General features: G+C 39.8%; 1 protein-coding gene across 1 annotated transcript in view; it reads left to right on the top strand.

Moving 5' to 3' along the window:
• LOC128076480 (amine oxidase [flavin-containing] B-like) overlaps positions 1–16631 on the top strand; it is a 50978-nt gene that overhangs the window by 8068 nt on the left and 26279 nt on the right. Inside the window, exons 2-3 of the mRNA XM_052674204.1 lie at positions 9364–9458; positions 10431–10568. Coding sequence (XP_052530164.1) covers positions 9364–9458; positions 10431–10568 — 233 coding nt within the window. The remainder of the gene's footprint in view (positions 1–9363; positions 9459–10430; positions 10569–16631) is intronic.

Here is a 16631-nt window from a genome sequence, read left to right as displayed (position 1 = left end):
GTGCTTCCTTCACCTTCTTTTTCCTCCACACATTCTGTCAGAATGAGGCAAATGCAGTGGTAATGTGTTTCTTTTTCCATAACACGTTAAATAAGCTGCTTAGCTCATATGGCTAAGTGTGGTGTTGCAGTGGAACAGGCTACCCATAAAGGTGTGTGGGGGGGGTCACTGTCCTTGGAGGTGTTCAAGAAACATGAATGTGTGGCACTGAGGGACATGGTTAGTGGGCATAGTGGAGATGGGTTAGTGGTGGGACTAGATGGTCTTAGTCTTTTCCAATGATTTTGGAATGATCTTAATGATTTTATATGCTTTCTCTTGCCTGTAATTAGAGATAGAAGGAAGTCAGTCAATTGGAAATCTTCGGTGCTCTCTTTTGAGCTTCTCTGGATGACATCTATGTCCACAGCTTTGGGTGTCTCAGCCCAGCTGATGTCTTATTCTGCTAGGCAATCCTTCATCTTGAACCAACTATCAAGAAATGCAGTGATCAACAAAAAGCTGTCAGGCATGTATGATTATTAAGTTGATTATTCAGGATACTGGGCAGCAGAACACTTTTTCAGTTATTCAAGTGGAGACAGAGTTCACAAATCTTTGTAAGCTGCACAAGTTATCAGTACTTAGCTTGTGCATGTAACGTGTTTGTACCTACTTGTATGCATGCAGTGTTTACATACATGTAGCACAAGTTCTCAGGGAATCACCAGAGCATGATATGGTGGATATTTGAAAGTGATGCCCAGACAAGCCCTGGCAATGTAGATCTGTAACTAACTGATGCAACTGGATGAAAATAATTAGGGGAAGATCCAGCAAAAGGTAAACTAAAATGAACAACCGTAGGATGAGGACGTTGTTGCTTAGCTGGGGGCTTTGATAGTTTCCCTGTAAGTGACCATCTCTAGATGTATGCCTGTGAATAACTGGAGAAATGTGAGAAATTACATGTGTTCCTTAATGTCAAGATTTGAGAGTGATAGTCTGGTGATTTTTTTATTTTTTATTTTTAATAAGTTTAAATGTGTTTGATGTTATATTTACTTTTCTCTTTAGGAGGCTTACAAATAAAGAAGAAATAATGGTGTGTTTAAGAACATGCAAGGTTTATTAAAAATAGAAGAGAAATGGACATTTCTCTTCTAAGGCAAGTGCTGCATAATTTTGCAAAATTTTCCAAACTTAATTGAGTCTTTTTTTCTCCCCACATTACAGCGTAGAAAGAAGAACTCATTTTAAGAGTAAATCTGCCTGGCATTTTATTTGTTTTTATATATTTATGTAACAGTAATGCCTAAAAGGATGCTTTTAGTAAGCTGCCCTTGTAGGGCCTCAGCCAGGAAGGGGCTGACTCATGCTCCAAATCATTGTGCTAAGCTTTGTTTGTTCTAATGCCATGGTATGTTTGATGTAGTGCTACCTTGTCTTTCAGTTATCTCTGTCTGCTTTGGTTCTTTCCTCTGCTTGTTGCATTTTGAGGCAGCATAAATTGTAAAGTAGCAGGAAAAGGATTAGGATTATCCAAACTGAAGGAGGCCCTGAGATTGAAACTGTTGGATAATATTGCAGTACAGGTAATAATAATAATAGGAATGGAATGTTAACTCTTCACCATGTCATAGAATCATTGAATGGTTTAGGTTGGAAAGGACATTTAAGATCATCTAGTTCCTGCTATAGGCAGGGGCATCTCTCTCTAGACCAGGTTGCTCAAAGCCCCATCCAGCCTGGCCTTGAGTGCTTCCAGGGAGGGGCATCCACAACCTCACTGAGCAACCTGTTCCAGTGTCTCACCACCCTCCTAGTAAAGAATGTCTTCATAATATCTAGTCTAAATCTACCCTCTTCCAGTTTAAAGTCATTTCCCCTCATCCTGTCACTACCTGTCGTTATAAAAAATCCCTCCCCAGCTTTCCTGTAAGGAATATATGCATATATATATGCATGTGTGTGTATATATACATATATATATATATATATATATATTTACCTCACTGGAGCATACAAAATAACTTCTGACTCTTTTAAGCATGAGACCAAGTGTGAGTTGGGCATTGAATAGATCTATCACTCCATGTGTAAGATACTAGAATTCCTTAAAATAAACAAAGCATACAGTAAATGATTGATACTAGAAGTATTCATCCTTTAAAATGCTGGAGTGTCCAGTTTGTCACTCTGAAGCTTCATTGGAAACCTCAAGTGTAAAAATACAACAAAAACTAAACAGAAGCCCTGGTCAAGTGCAGGACAGCTGTGGTTTCAGTGCTTGAGCTGAGGCAGAACTGTGTGGAAGACAGTGGTTTTCCACAGAAGTGCAACAAGCTGTCTTCATGCCACATGCAGAAGAATTTGAGCTAAGGTGCTACCAGTTTGTTTGTCTTACTCATTGTTAACCAGACTCAAAGTGTGAAGCCTTGGACAAATTTAGGCTTCTTAATAAATACACCTCCCTGCACTATGGATGAATCATCTAGAAACATTGCAAACAAGAAAGGAAAGATCACATGAGGCTGAGGGCTGGGACTAGAACTGATGCTCTTGTAAAGTTGCATTAACTCACTGGGATGTTCATCCTGACCTTAGTGACAAGGTTGTAGAGCTAGCTCACAGGATGGAAAAACTCACTGCCTCAGCTCAACAATGAAATGTTAACAACGTTAACAAATGTTATATTTGCTCATAAAGTGCTGGATCCTAGGCAGAAATGTTATGCTCTATGTACCAGTATTTTAAATAAATGCACCTTTTAGACAGGCAGAATGATAACGTTTATTTGTTCACTGGGATTTCAGAAACTGTTGCTTTTTTAAATTCTCAGGCACTGTAGGTGGCATTCATCACTGCACAGTAATATGGCTTAGAAAGAGAGATTGTTTCCCCTTACACTGAAACTACGTGTTGCTGTGATACCTTTCAGTGTGCTGTTCAGTGCATGGAGGTAAGGTATTGAAAATAACCAATGCAACAATTTCTAGATGCAGCTCTACGGTGTAGGGCTTGATTTTGTCTTTCGTCTTTCTTCCATGAGATTTAGTAAAGTACCTAAAGTACTTTTGTAGAGTGACTCAAATTGTAGAGGTTAAAAGAGTACTTTATATTCAAAAACATCTAAGTGAAGAGCTGGTTTAATAAAAGATACTGTTGGGTCGCAGTATCTCATTGTCCGTGTAGCCCTTTGCATTTCATCCCTTTTTGGCTTTTTTGACATCTAGAACTCCTGGAGCAATTTTGATGCTGCAAACATTATATTGCAAAGGACTAAGGATGCAGTGAAGAAGGAAAACTCACTATTATTCTCTTATGCATGCCATCATTTTAGAAAACACCTGGACAGTCTGACGTGAGCTGAGTTTCAAGCTGTGTAGTCCTGGCTGTTTCTACTGTAGGGCTCCCTAGACAATTCTGAGTATGTCTCCTGAATTTACAAAGGAAAAGTATTCTTCATGAGAGCAAAAATTGCTTGACTATTTTATAATGAGTAGGAAGGTGCAAAAAATGGCTGTACCACCTTATCTCACCCAGACCCCAGACTACTGTTTTCTTTTGTCTTTTCTTTGCTTTCAATCCTTATTTACAATGATTTGCAGGCATTGTTGTCTGAAACCATTATCTCAATTAAAATATTTTAACTTAATTATGATCACAAGTGACAGAGGTAAAGGTGACCAATGCCAGGTTCAATCTCACAGCAGCAGAGCAGTAATTGGATTTTGTTCATTAGAGAGGTCAACACAAACAAAAAGAGTGCTATTGAATTGCTGTTTCTAATACAATAATGCAGTAAAAAAAGCCATGGAAGATTTCAAGGAGAAAACTTACAGGTGCCAAATGGCTGCTCAGCTACAGGCAGGAAAATGTCTTTCCTCTGATTCTGCTCCCCATCCCTCCTTTTGCTTCAACATTGCAGTGATATGCTGTCTTGTGCTTCTGGCACAGGTGCCAGGTGACTTACATGACAGCTTTGAAAAGGAGGTCAGAGGGCTGAGTCCTGAGTATAAGCACAGAGGCTTTGTATTTGAATTTCAGAGTAATTTGGTCTAAACAACAGCAAATGGATTTTTTCCTTTCACTGAACTAATTTTTAGATGCTAGGAACTTGCGCAGAGGGTTTTCCTTGTTGAAGGCGTGCTTCTCTGCTTCCCCTTAGATTTACCTCAACTTCTTAGTACAGGTTCATCTTTGTTTCTTCCTATTGCTTTCAGCCAGACATAACAGTTGTGTTAGCCATGAGCAAAGGGGTTCTCTTGAACTGTCTACTGCTGTGTATTTTGACAGATGGGTGTATTTTGTTTTACTGGGTACAATGCAATTCCAATTTTCCAATTGGAAAAGTCCCATAAGATCATGTCTGACTATCAACCTGACAATATCAAACTCACCACTAAGCCATGTCCCTCAGTGCCACATCTATACATTTCTTGAACGCTTCCAGGGACAGGAACTCTGCCACCTTTATGGGCAGTCTGTTCCAGTTTCTCACCACCCTTCCTATGAAGAAGTTCTTCCTGATGTCCAATCTAAACCTCCCCTGACAGAGGGAGGTTTCCTCGCTTCCAATCACTGATACTAGCTACTTCAAGATTTGTGATTATGTGAGACTTATTGCTTTCATTAAGAAAAGAAATTGCATTTTTGGCCCCTCTGGTCAGCTACTTGCCTATTCCAAAGGTCATATAATCATAGTCCCATCACTAAACCACAACCTTATTGCCACGTCCATACATCTCTTAAATACCTCATATCATAGAATGGTTTGGAATGAAACGGACCCCAAGAATCATCAAGTTCCAATCTCCCTGCCACAGTTTAAAACCATTCCTCCTTGTCCTATCACTATCCACCCTTGTAAACAGCTATTCCTCCTCCTGTTTATATACTCCCTTCAAGTACAGGAAGGCCACAACGAGGTCTCCTTGGAGCCTTCTCCAAGCTAAACAAGCCCAGTTCCCTCAACCTTTCTTCATAGGAGAGGTGCTCCAGCCCTCTGATCATCTTAGTGACTTTCCTCTGGACTCAATCCAGTGTCACAAAATTGAGGTCAGTTTTCAAAAATTAGAAATCTTTTGAATAATCAGATTTCTTTTACTCTAGGGCTTCACTGTAGTCTGTAATGATTGGAAAAATGTGACTCATCACACCTATCAGTGCAAATGTGAGTATGGATCATGCCCTAGCATAGAAATTTGAGATTACCATTAAAAAATAAACACATATTGATTGTTCTCTTAATATAAGGAAATTTTGAAGGTTAGGACATGAGCGGGTGATAAAACCCTTTCATCAAATGGTGCATTAGGGTGCTTAGTAGGCACATAGATATCAAACAGGGAAGAAAGAAGTTGGAAGTAATGTTAAATGATTCTTCTGATTATTATGTCCAAGTAAAATCTGTGTGCATGTAAAGTGCTGCACGATGGAAAAACAATTTCTGTGGCTTGAACTTACATTATAGCATCGCCTGGAAAGCAATCTCCTACCAACATCTCCAAATGGCTGCATTTAGATAACGGGTTGCCATGGTAACTGATGAAGGCTTGCCTGCTTTACCATAATCTAAGCACAATGGTGCTTTCAGTCTGAGGTTTCAGATAAAACCTAGCATCTCTGCTTCTTTGTTGTTGCACTAATTGTCTGTGTGTCAGTTCACTGAGAGGAACTGTAGGTGGGGCTGCTTAGCCACTTATATATATATATATATGTGTGTGTGTACAGCCCCCCCCACACACATATGTATATAAAAGTATGCATGTATATATACATTCTGTTGTACTTCTGTACGCTGTCTTGCAAGGGATGCTGTCCTAAATTCCTGTCCCCAAGTAGTTAAAATGTCTCAGATTGCAATTCATATATTCATATTTTGAATATTGCAGTTTAGATCAGTTTTAGTAGAAATATTCCTGGAGAGAAGGGCAAGATGTTGCTGTATGACAAACATTGTTTAAGAAATGGAAGTAACAACAGCACTAGCCACATCTTTGGATGAACTTTATGTTTGAATATGGTTGGTTGCTTCCCTTCTGAGCAACAGTGAAAATCTGCCTCTTGCCTAGTGATGTGAAAGATGAATAGGTGAGCTGGGAACAATTCTGAGATGTGAGAGGTTAAACTTCTCAGCCAGTCTCTGTGCATACTTTATGGAATGCTTTATGGAATGTTAATCACAGAGAAGCCTCTTGGTCAGCCTCTGTCTCTTAGCCAGAAAAGAGATTGTAATTTGTAGGAGTTTCCCAATTCTTTAATTCTGAAAGCACACCCCAGCTTTGTGCCCAATATTGTGTACTAATATTAATATCTATTTGTTGCTGTTCTGGCGCCCTATCTGTCCTTGTATCACTGTGGCCAAGAGCTCTCTGCATCATCCAATCCTCTCACTGTTATTGCAGTGTTACCCCAAGAACCCTTCCGGGGGCCTGAGATCCAGCTCCAGGGAAAGAATGGTAAGGGGTGATGTGGCTGTACTATGCCAGTGCTGTGATGTCAAATATGTGAGATACAAAGAACATTGTAAAATTCTTAGGTATTGATACCGTGCTAAAATGTGATATTTGCAACAGCAGTCTTGCCTTATCCTGTCCTGTCTGTGCTACAAGACCTGATCTGGTTCTCAGCAGTGCCATCTGGATCTTGAACTTCTGCCTTCACTTCTTAGAATCATAGAATCACAATTGAAAAAGACCACTAAGACCATCTAGTTCAACCATCAACCCATCTCCATTAACCACATTCCTCAGTGCCACATCTACATGGTTCTTGAACATCTCCAGGGACAGTGACTCCACCACCTCCATGAGCAGCCTGTGTCAGTGCTTCACTGATCTTTCTGAGAAGCTTTTCCTAATATCCAACCTTGAACCTCTCCTGATGCAACTTAAGGCCATTACCGTTCATCCTGTCACTGTTAACTAGTAGAGGAGGCCAACCCCCACCTCACTGCAACTTCCTTTCAGGTAATTGTAGAGATAAGTCTCTTCTAGACTGAACAATCCCAGAAATTCTTCCCCAGTGTCAGATTTCTGTTGTTACCGAGGCAGGGCAGTTGGAGGGTGTCTACATTCCCCACCTTTGTATCATTTCTCCAGCAAAATTTTGGACCATTCTGGAGCTGGTATATACAAGAGAGAAGGAGGTGGACTATTAGCTATTGATAAGGAGTAAATAGTCAGATGGTGCCTGTAGCCTGCAACTGTCACTATAGAGCCAAGCCCCAAGGATCCCTGTCTTTACAGAGATCCAATCTGCCGGAAATTGTCATGGGACAGTGCAATGTCAGTAGAGAGCGAGGCTCTGCTTGGTCTTTCTCCTTTGTAGAATCATAGAATCACAAAGGTTGGAAAAGACCTCCGAGATCATCCAATCCTATCATCCAATATTTCGCCATGAAACCGTGTCCCTTAGTACAACATCTAAACATTTCTTGAGCACCTCCAGGAACAGCGATTCCACCACCTCCCTGAGCAGCCCATTCCAGCATGACACCCTGACACTGATTTTTATTTTTTATTTATGCATCAGAAAGGACTGATCCATCCTCAGAAGGTACATCTATGAACATAAGGGAAAGGAAAGTGACATCTGCCCCCAGATAAACAATAGAGAGTGAGCACTGAGATGAGTGTGGTAGTGTGGCTGAGATGTGCGTAGGCAAATGACACGGTGGTGTCCATGCTGAGCCCTGTGAAACCAGCTGCCTTCCACTTGAGTCTTGGGAGCCATCTCTTCAGGGGCTTCTCTGTCTGTTCAGCTCCTGAGAATAAGCTTGCTTTTTTCCCAGCTGGACTGAGATGTTTATTCATTAGATTTTCATTAAGAAAGTCAGATCTCATATTACTTAATCAGTGTTGGTTACTGAGTAGTATTAATTGATAAGTCAATATCTGTTAGCGTGATAAGCCAGCAGAAATCTTCCCTGATAGCAGCTTTGAGATCATATATTCATCTGTAAATTATTAATAGATACTATTGAACTTGTCCCAGCTGATCAAATATTTGTCTTTGCTCAAGAGCAACTTTTTTTTCTTTTTTTTTTTTTTTTCTCTTTGCATGGTAAACTGTGTTTGTTTAGGGAATTTTTTGTCTATTTTTCCTCCCAGAACCGATCCGTTCTTAAAAGTTGCTTGGAAATCTGGGCCATGTTTGCACACTACAACTGTTTTCTGTATGCTATTCTCCTTGGCTTCCTTAAATATTTGTGAGAGTAGTCAAGGCTGCTGAGACAGCTGGATGTTTTTATAATATAATTTTCTTGATAAGGAAGTATGGAAATACCAGTATCATAGATGGTTTTCTCTACTCATCAGCACTTACATGAAAACTTAAGATAAATTAAGCTCATGGAGCTGGAAGTAAAAGCGGGACAATATGATCTTTTAACGAAAGCTCCTCCTACTTCATTTATTTATTTATTTTCCAGGAAATGCCTAAGTCCTTTTAAAATAGGTGTGCATCATCTCTTTTTAGACACTGGGAAATGAAGAGCTTAATTTGTTTAACCAGCACTGTTCAGCTGCTTATCTGCTGGGAGCAAGAACTGGGTCTCCTGGTCCCAGGCTAATAGTTTGCCATCAGGATGTTCTGTAGTGCCTTTAGTAGCTCTTATTAATACTCTTTCTATTCAGGACTGCTTTGTAAAGTGTTTTCATCATTGTCATTTCATTCAGTTTTGCCATGCTAGCTTTAGCCATCTGTTTTTCCTGCCAGTGTTTTTGGCATTTCTTCCATGGCTGACTTATACTTGCAACAATCTCCTTTGACCCTTCATTTCCCTCCTCCTCAAAAACTGCGTGTACTAAACATCAAGAGGCAACTGATTGCTTTCCAGTGGTGGCAAGATAGTGAGCCAGAATGGGTAAGAAAATTGTATGTGTGAGTGTGGTTTCTAGCCTATTGTGTGCTCAGCTTAATTCAGCGCATTTTATCATGCAAGAAGACCACGCTGCCCTTCAGAGTATGTTGCTTGCTGTCCCACTGGAAATTCAGCCACATGTGACCAAAATAAGAACCTCAGATTATACAAATCTCAGTTTATTCATTCTGAAATGTAAGGCAGTGGTGATCCTAAAAAGCTAAAATTGCAAGTTGCGCTCCCTTTGTCTTATCCAACCTTTGTATTTCCCTTAATTCCCATAATGGCTTGACGCACTTGCTGGAGAGACTGACTGATATTTTCTCTGCATTTGTGAGGATTTATGGCATCAGAACTAAAATGAGATGTTCTTTCCTGTGTTCCAATTGCTCCCTTTCTTGGTGTCTCAGCTTTAAGAAAAGCAAAATGAAGAAAAAAATATATAAAGAAAATTTTTATGGAATGAAGCTAGTTCCTAGTTCACTTCTACTTTGTTTCTTTTTCTTATCTTTCAGGTCTCTCAGCTGCCAAACTATTGACTGAGTCAGGCTTGAATGTTGTGTTGCTGGAAGCCAATGACAGGGTTGGTGGAAGAACCTTCACTGTAAAGGTAATTGTCTCCAAATCTCCTTATGCAATATATAAACACACATATTTTATATTATACACGTGTATAATACAAAATTGATGATTAATGCATATGCTTGACATGTATGTATATACATTACGCATACACTATATGAATATTATGTATTAATGCATTTATGTATTTATGCATATTTATTTAACTTACCTGCTAGAGGACGCCCTTGTGGGAAAATTGCCAGAGTGGTAGCAGAAGGGAAGTTTCCTGATGCCATACAAACAAGAATAGGAAAAAACTGGCAGAATGATGGGGACAGAATGTTTCTGTGTTATCTGCAGGCACTGGAGTCATTAATCTTTTCCTCTGGGAAGGAGAAAATGATTAGCTAAGTTTTAAAGTCATTTCCCATGGAGCGAATCAGGAGAAATTGCTATTTAAAAACACCCATAAAGACCAGTTGCGTGATGAAAATCCTTGAGCTGAACTTTTAACAAGCCCTGTGAAGAATGATATAGATTACAGGAATGGCAAAGGTGACTGGGGACCAGTGTTGTTCACTCCTTTATGACGTGCTCTCTTGACCCAGGAGATCCCCATGTACTCTGATCATCAAAAAACCTTACCTGTGCTGTTCCCTAGTGTACTCTTTATTGAGCTAGTTTCTGGTGAGATGTCCAACCAGATAAGAACTGTGCAGAGCTCTCTGACTCTATCTTCTTTGTTAAGGTCTTTCTTCTCATGCTTGTTGGGAGGTCTGTTCCTTTACAGCCTTAAGCTGCTTATGAAATCCGCATATGAGATTCTTAGTAAGTGCTACTCCTGAACCCTGAACTTAACCAAGACAAATAGAATTTTCTATGGGGAGAGGAATCTTCACTAGAATGCTTGAATAATTCGTCTAAATTGCTCTTTTAATTTGTGTGGTGTTTGCAAAAGTCACATCTCTTTTTTTAATCTTTTGTGTGTGTGTGTGTGTATGTGTGTGTGATATACTAGAATAAACAAGTTAAATATGTGGACCTTGGAGGAGCCTATGTGGGGCCAACGCAGAATCGCCTTCTACGATTATCTAAAGAGTTAGGAATAGAGACATATAAAGTGAATGAAGTTGAGCAGCTGATACATCATGTCAAGGTAAGATGCTCTCAGGTTTGTTGCTGTAGACAGACAAGTTTTATGCATCCTCTGAATTTCCTGAAGAAAAAAAAGTATGCTGGTAATGAAGAACTGATACAAATCACTATATGCATGCATATCTGCATGTGTACCCTTGTAGATGCATCCTGGCAACTGATGCTTTGGTTCACATCTGAGCTCGTAGTTAAAAGCTCTCAAAAAGTTTCACAGTTTCCAAACAGTACAAATGCAATTGTTCTATATGTGCCAGCTCTCTTATATATTCTGCATGAGGTGTCTGAAAGGCCTTTTCAGAAGTCTGGAAAGTGGGAGTATCTGGAGTCAGACTGAAAGTTTCTCAGAGTAAGGTTCCTAAATTCTTTTCTCCTTTCTTTATACTGCTTGATACTATTCTACGCTAGTGTTCCACTCTCATAGAAGAGCAACATTCTGTGTTAGTTCTGAGGAAATTAACATTGATATTCACTATACGCTTATGAAAAGACATAGTTGATAGTTGGTGTATGATCAAAGGTTAAAGAAAATGTTGATGTATTTAAACTGACAGCAATAGAGAAAAAAAGTTCTAATATGTTTTGAAGTATCTTTCCCATTCAATTGTTATGAAAAAGAAGTGTGTTCTCAAAGCATTTTCACACTATTTTGCTTTCAGGGTCTCCTCAATTGTAGCAGGAAATCACAGTGAGGGGGAAGTTCGTGGTAGAAGACAATTGACATGGCTGATCTGCATGATCAACTGTCAGGATAACCTTGCTCTCCTAGCATGGTGTGTTCCAAAATACTGTCACTGAAACATACTTGGTATTGCCAAAGCTGTAATTTATATGGGGACCTCATCTGTTAGCAACCAGCACAAGCATGGCTGCTTGTTGTGTAGGCCAGATCCCATTTTCTTTTCAGATCTTTAGGAGAGAACTTGTTGGGAAGGATGCTGGTGTTAGTGTGCTGGTTGAAATGACCTTTTGTTTTCCAACAGACCTCTAGAGTGAGGGAAACTTCTACAGAAGTAGAAGTTTGGGCTCTTTCCAAAGATAATCTGTCTTTCGGTTGACTACAAGTGTCTTAACACATGGATTGCTAGAGGTAGGTTGGTTTGCAAACAGCCTTTTGCCATCATCTATAGACACCTTTAAGCACAGGACTGAGATCCTTCGAGACCCCACTGTGTCACAGTTTTATCATCCTGCTTAGAGCCATATCCAGTCCTGTGAACTACTGACGATCATCTGAGGAGAGATATTGCATGTCTTGGTCGTGGCTGCTTGTGGGAGAGTTCCTGAAGGGAGACAGGGTAGAAGCGGCCAGGGAGAGAACTGTGTGCCAGGACTTTCTGGAAGCCAAGCAAGGCTTAATGAGAGAAAATATCACACAGACAGTAGCTCCTCTTCGTAATTTGCTAATTTCATTCATTTTTAATCTTTTATTTCTTTTTTACTGCTGTGTTTATACGACTATGGAAAAATATTATCATAGTCAAGGACTTAAAGAGTTAGAATATGAATGCTACATAGTAAACATACATAATTGCATGTACAAATGGGTGCACTAATCTTTGAAGTTTTGCATTTCATGTAACTGCAATACAGTCCTTGCAGATCTCTCACTTCAGCCATGTGGCTGCCCTCACTTTCCCTGCAAATGGACAACACTCTTGTGTGCTACATAAAATCCAAGCTATACTCTCAAGTCATACCTTGTATAACAGATTCCAAGATACACAAAGGTCTGTGTGAATTTAAATTCACATGCTGACTGAAGCTTCATGACTATAGACTAATAATCTAATTAAATTCTGGACCACGTTCTCTCTGAATCCAGAGAGGCAATGAAACCTAAAGGTTTTAATTTTTGTCTAACTACACTATCAGGCATCAGAGTGCATCTTGGAAAATCAGCTGCTGTTTTTACAAGTACCCAAAGGCAAAATCAAGCCTTTCATAGTTAATTAAATTCATTTTACAGGCTTTTTAATACAAGTAATATATGCAGCTTCTTTGTACTACAAAATGAAAAGAATGCATTTTGTTGATCTCTGGGTGTGTCTGTGCTAATTAAGCTTTACCAGCTTGATTGGATTGTGTGTTTTCTTCCCCTTTAATCTTTTTTAATGCCAGGCTCTATTATGAGTGTATTTTTGAGCTCACTTATATTGTGTTTGATATCTTCACAGAAACTCAAAATTATATTTCTTGCCCTACATATATTTTATTTCCCTACACTTGTTAAACATCCTCTTTTATGGTTTTTGAAAGGAGATTAGTGTGCTCTTTTCATTTGTGTAAGCACGGTTTCATCAGTCTCAGTGAGAAAATTAGTATAGCTCTGCAAATTGTATTTGGTAGGCAAATTGCTATCTGAACACCGTTGCTTTTCAGTAGCATAATCAAAATTAGGTTCATAAATCCAGATCTAAGAAGCAAAAGTATCTGAGATACGAGTGTCTCCTAACAGTTGTCCCTTTAGACCAGTAAGCAGATACTAAATGCTTCTTAAAATCAGGTAGTTTTTCCTTACCTACTCAAGAGAGTTTTCAGGGCCTTATCTGAGGTAGGTAGGTCTGCAGCTTTTCACCACTCGCTTTTATTTCTCTCACTAAAGTGACAGCTTTTGTCTTCAAAAAACAAGCCAAACCATATACAGCCCACATAATTTTTACTTTTGATATGTAAGACTCCCTGGAGAGAGATGCTGAAATACAACAATATTTAAATTGTTGTATGGGATTAATTGCAAACAGATTTGCTAATCCATATTGCATTTAACTTTTGTGCAATCCCAATAGCCATGCAAACTTTATGTCTTTTAAAGCACAAATCTCTGCTATGAAGTGTAACAGTGTACCTGTGTCAGTGTAACCTTTGCTAAGTAAGGTAAGTACAGTTTTGGTTTGGTCTGCTATCATAACTCTGTGTAATTAAACATTTATTTATATGTCTGGTTTGATAAATCAATCTTTTTAGAACTTGATTCCTTCATATATGGTATGGATGATCTGCCATCTGCCATGGTCTGATGCTAGCTGAGCACACTGATCCCATTTTCACTAATGGAAGGCTTACATGAAATCTGGCAGCACAGACTGTCAACAAGACTCCTCTTACTGACTGCATGATACCAACAAAACTTGTTTCTCAAAATCTAATCATTAGTCTGTTGATGTTTATTGTCACTTTTTTCCAGATCTTCTTTCCATCAGAACTGTTGTTGGGGTATTAATAGCCTGGTCCTTCTTGGAATTTTCCCAGACTGTGGGAACTGGCTGGTCCATTTATTCTTCTTCATCCCTTCTTGTCTTGATGCAAACTGGCGATAGTGCTAGCAGTTAGCTAGGTAGCTAGCTATTGGGATTGTGTATTGCAGCTGTAATATTCCTCGTGGTGATAATTGATATAAACCCTGCTAATTGTTCCATTACCACTAAAAAATCAGGCAGTTAAATGTTGCGTACATCCAGAGGGGTCTTTCAAATGCTGGGTGAAACATGAAGCATCTCCTCCCTTGTCGTCAGACAGATTCTTGACAGTGAGTTGCTTGTACCTCATTAGTTCTGCTCCCTATGAGGGGATGGGCTTTCCTCATGCCCACTCATCTTCCAGCAGCACTTGCTAGAGGTGTCTGAATGCATGTCATGCCCTTCCAATGTTAGCACAACCTGCATAATTATCTACAGTCTGGCAACTGGGGAGAATGCTAAGGTGAACCCAATTGTCCTGTTCTTGTCTGAGATAGAGCTAAGTGCAGCACAGCTGCTGTGGTGCTGTGTTTTGGACTTGTGATGAAAACAATGTTGATAGCATATTAATGTTTTAATTATTGCAGAGCAGTGCTTACACAAAGCCAGAGTCATATCTCAGCTTTTTGTGCTGCCTTCCCAGTAAGGAGTTGAAAGTGTGCAGGGAGCTGGTAGGCAACGGAACCAGGACACTGACCCAAACTGGCCAAAGGGATGTCCAGTACCATATGGCATCATGCTGAACTATAGAAGTGGGAGGAGTTGGCATACCACACTTGTAAAAATCTGCGCCAGCAGAGGTGACCTATTGTGTCAAAGCTGCTATGATGACATAGTTGCTAGGAAAATATTGTCCATACAGGCCATCTTTTATTGGTCCAAACAAATGGAAGATGGAAGGTGCCAAATCTGGACTATACGGTGAGCATGGTAGGACAATATGCTCCTGGTCTTCACATGTTCTTTACATAGAATTCATATGTCACCACTCCATGGACTGCTGTTTTGATTCTGGCTCATAGCGGTCATACCACATCTTGTCACTGGTAATGATATGATCCAGGAAACTATCACTATCAGCCTTGTATTGGTTCTGACACACTAACTTGTAGTGCTCTTTCTGTTCCTGTGAAGGCATTCATGGAACCAACCTGGCACAAACTTAGTGATATTTCAACATTGCTGACACTGTTTCCAGTGCATCGAAGCTGATATTCAGCTCTATACACAGTTTCCTGGTTATAGTTGGACAGTTCATGCAGAAGACCTGATCAGGATGCTCTTCATTTCGTGGTGTGACAGCTATGCATGACTTCATAGAATGTGGCTTATCTTTCACGTCGCTGTCACCACTGCTGAAATGCACCACCCACCGCCTCACTGTACTCAAATCCACTGCTTGGTCTCCATCAACGTTCAGTGTTGATGAATGTCAGTGGGTGCCATCTTTTCTGCTTGGAGGAATTCAATGACACACCTTTGCTTCGTACTCGCTTCCATATCAGATACCATTGTGTCAGACTGCCCCTCTGCTGCCATCTGTCACAATATACAATGGGATATTGGTGGGAAGGTTCAGCTTCTACTGCCATATCACCATCATCAGCCTCTGATTTTGTGTGCCAAGCTCATAAAATATGAGGCACTGCTTTCAGAGCAGCTCTTGTGTATATGTGCACAGACAAAATATATTTCCTTTCATTTTCTGCCCTAATAAACTATCATTATATCAATCCACAAGTTTAATCTTTTTGCAGTTCTTTCCCCCATCCCATTGGAGAGGAGTACTTGACTGCATAGCTGTGTGGTGCCGAGCTGTTGCCAGGTTAAGCCACAGGACTAGCCTGAAGGGCATTGCTGGGTTGAACGTTTAATCTTATACATACAATAGCTTTAGCTGGGACCACAGATCAGCTCTAATGTTAGCAGGTTACATGCTGATCTACAGTGAATCTGCAGAAAATTTTTTTTACAACCTCCTGGGTGTCATTCATGGTGTTTATTAAAATGCAGTTTGTTGTGATCTTGTTCATGAATAAAAGTGTGATGGTCCTGTTCTATTAGGCTTTAACTGGCAGCAGGAAGAGTGATTGCTTATAGAATATATATTGCTTATAATTGGAGAATTTACTGGTGTTTATTCTGTGCATACAGATGCATACACTAAAGCAACATGATTTGTTTAAGCTTTTGACCTGCTTCTTTGCAAATCTAAGGGCAGCATCTCCTGGCATAGTATATAATATGTAATGTAACAGCTTTAATGGATTTTGAATGACTAGATAAAAGCACTTCCATTTCTATTTTGTTTGTCTTAATTAGAGTGCATCAGAGAAGGAAAAGTCTGTGAGGCTACTAGCTACCAAAAATTTAAGTGAGGCAAAATGGCATCATGTCTTTATTTTTCCCTTTTCTCTGGCAGTTTGTAGGTAAGAACTTAGGGAACTGAGGAGAATCCTTTGAATCGTGAAGAAGCTGGGGATCTGGCACCTTGTAAAAGAAGCCATGTAAATTCCAAGACAGTGAAATTACTAGTAATTTCCTATATAGTAGTTTCCTATGTTCTTAGTGGAATGCAGATCTGCGTTGATTAAAATGTATCCTAGATACAGGGATGCAAGCATTCCTGTCACAAAATGCCATGTCATTCACCCTGACTGAGAGCCTCAGGGGAGACTGAGGACTGAACAGGCGGAAGTAGGTGAGAGCATCTGCCAAACCCACAAGGGATGTCCTCCACGCTATGAATGAAAAGCAGCCACTGGCAGGAGGAGAGGGAAGGCTGTTCTTTTTGTACCTACCCTGTAAATAATGGACATTTTCCCTTT

Source organism: Tympanuchus pallidicinctus, unplaced genomic scaffold (genome assembly GCF_026119805.1).
Source record: "Tympanuchus pallidicinctus isolate F22 unplaced genomic scaffold, pur_lepc_1.0 scaffold14, whole genome shotgun sequence".
Taxonomy (NCBI): domain Eukaryota; kingdom Metazoa; phylum Chordata; class Aves; order Galliformes; family Phasianidae; genus Tympanuchus; species Tympanuchus pallidicinctus.
Note: the sequence above shows the minus strand (reverse complement) of the source record. Positions and strands in the feature narration are given on the sequence as shown.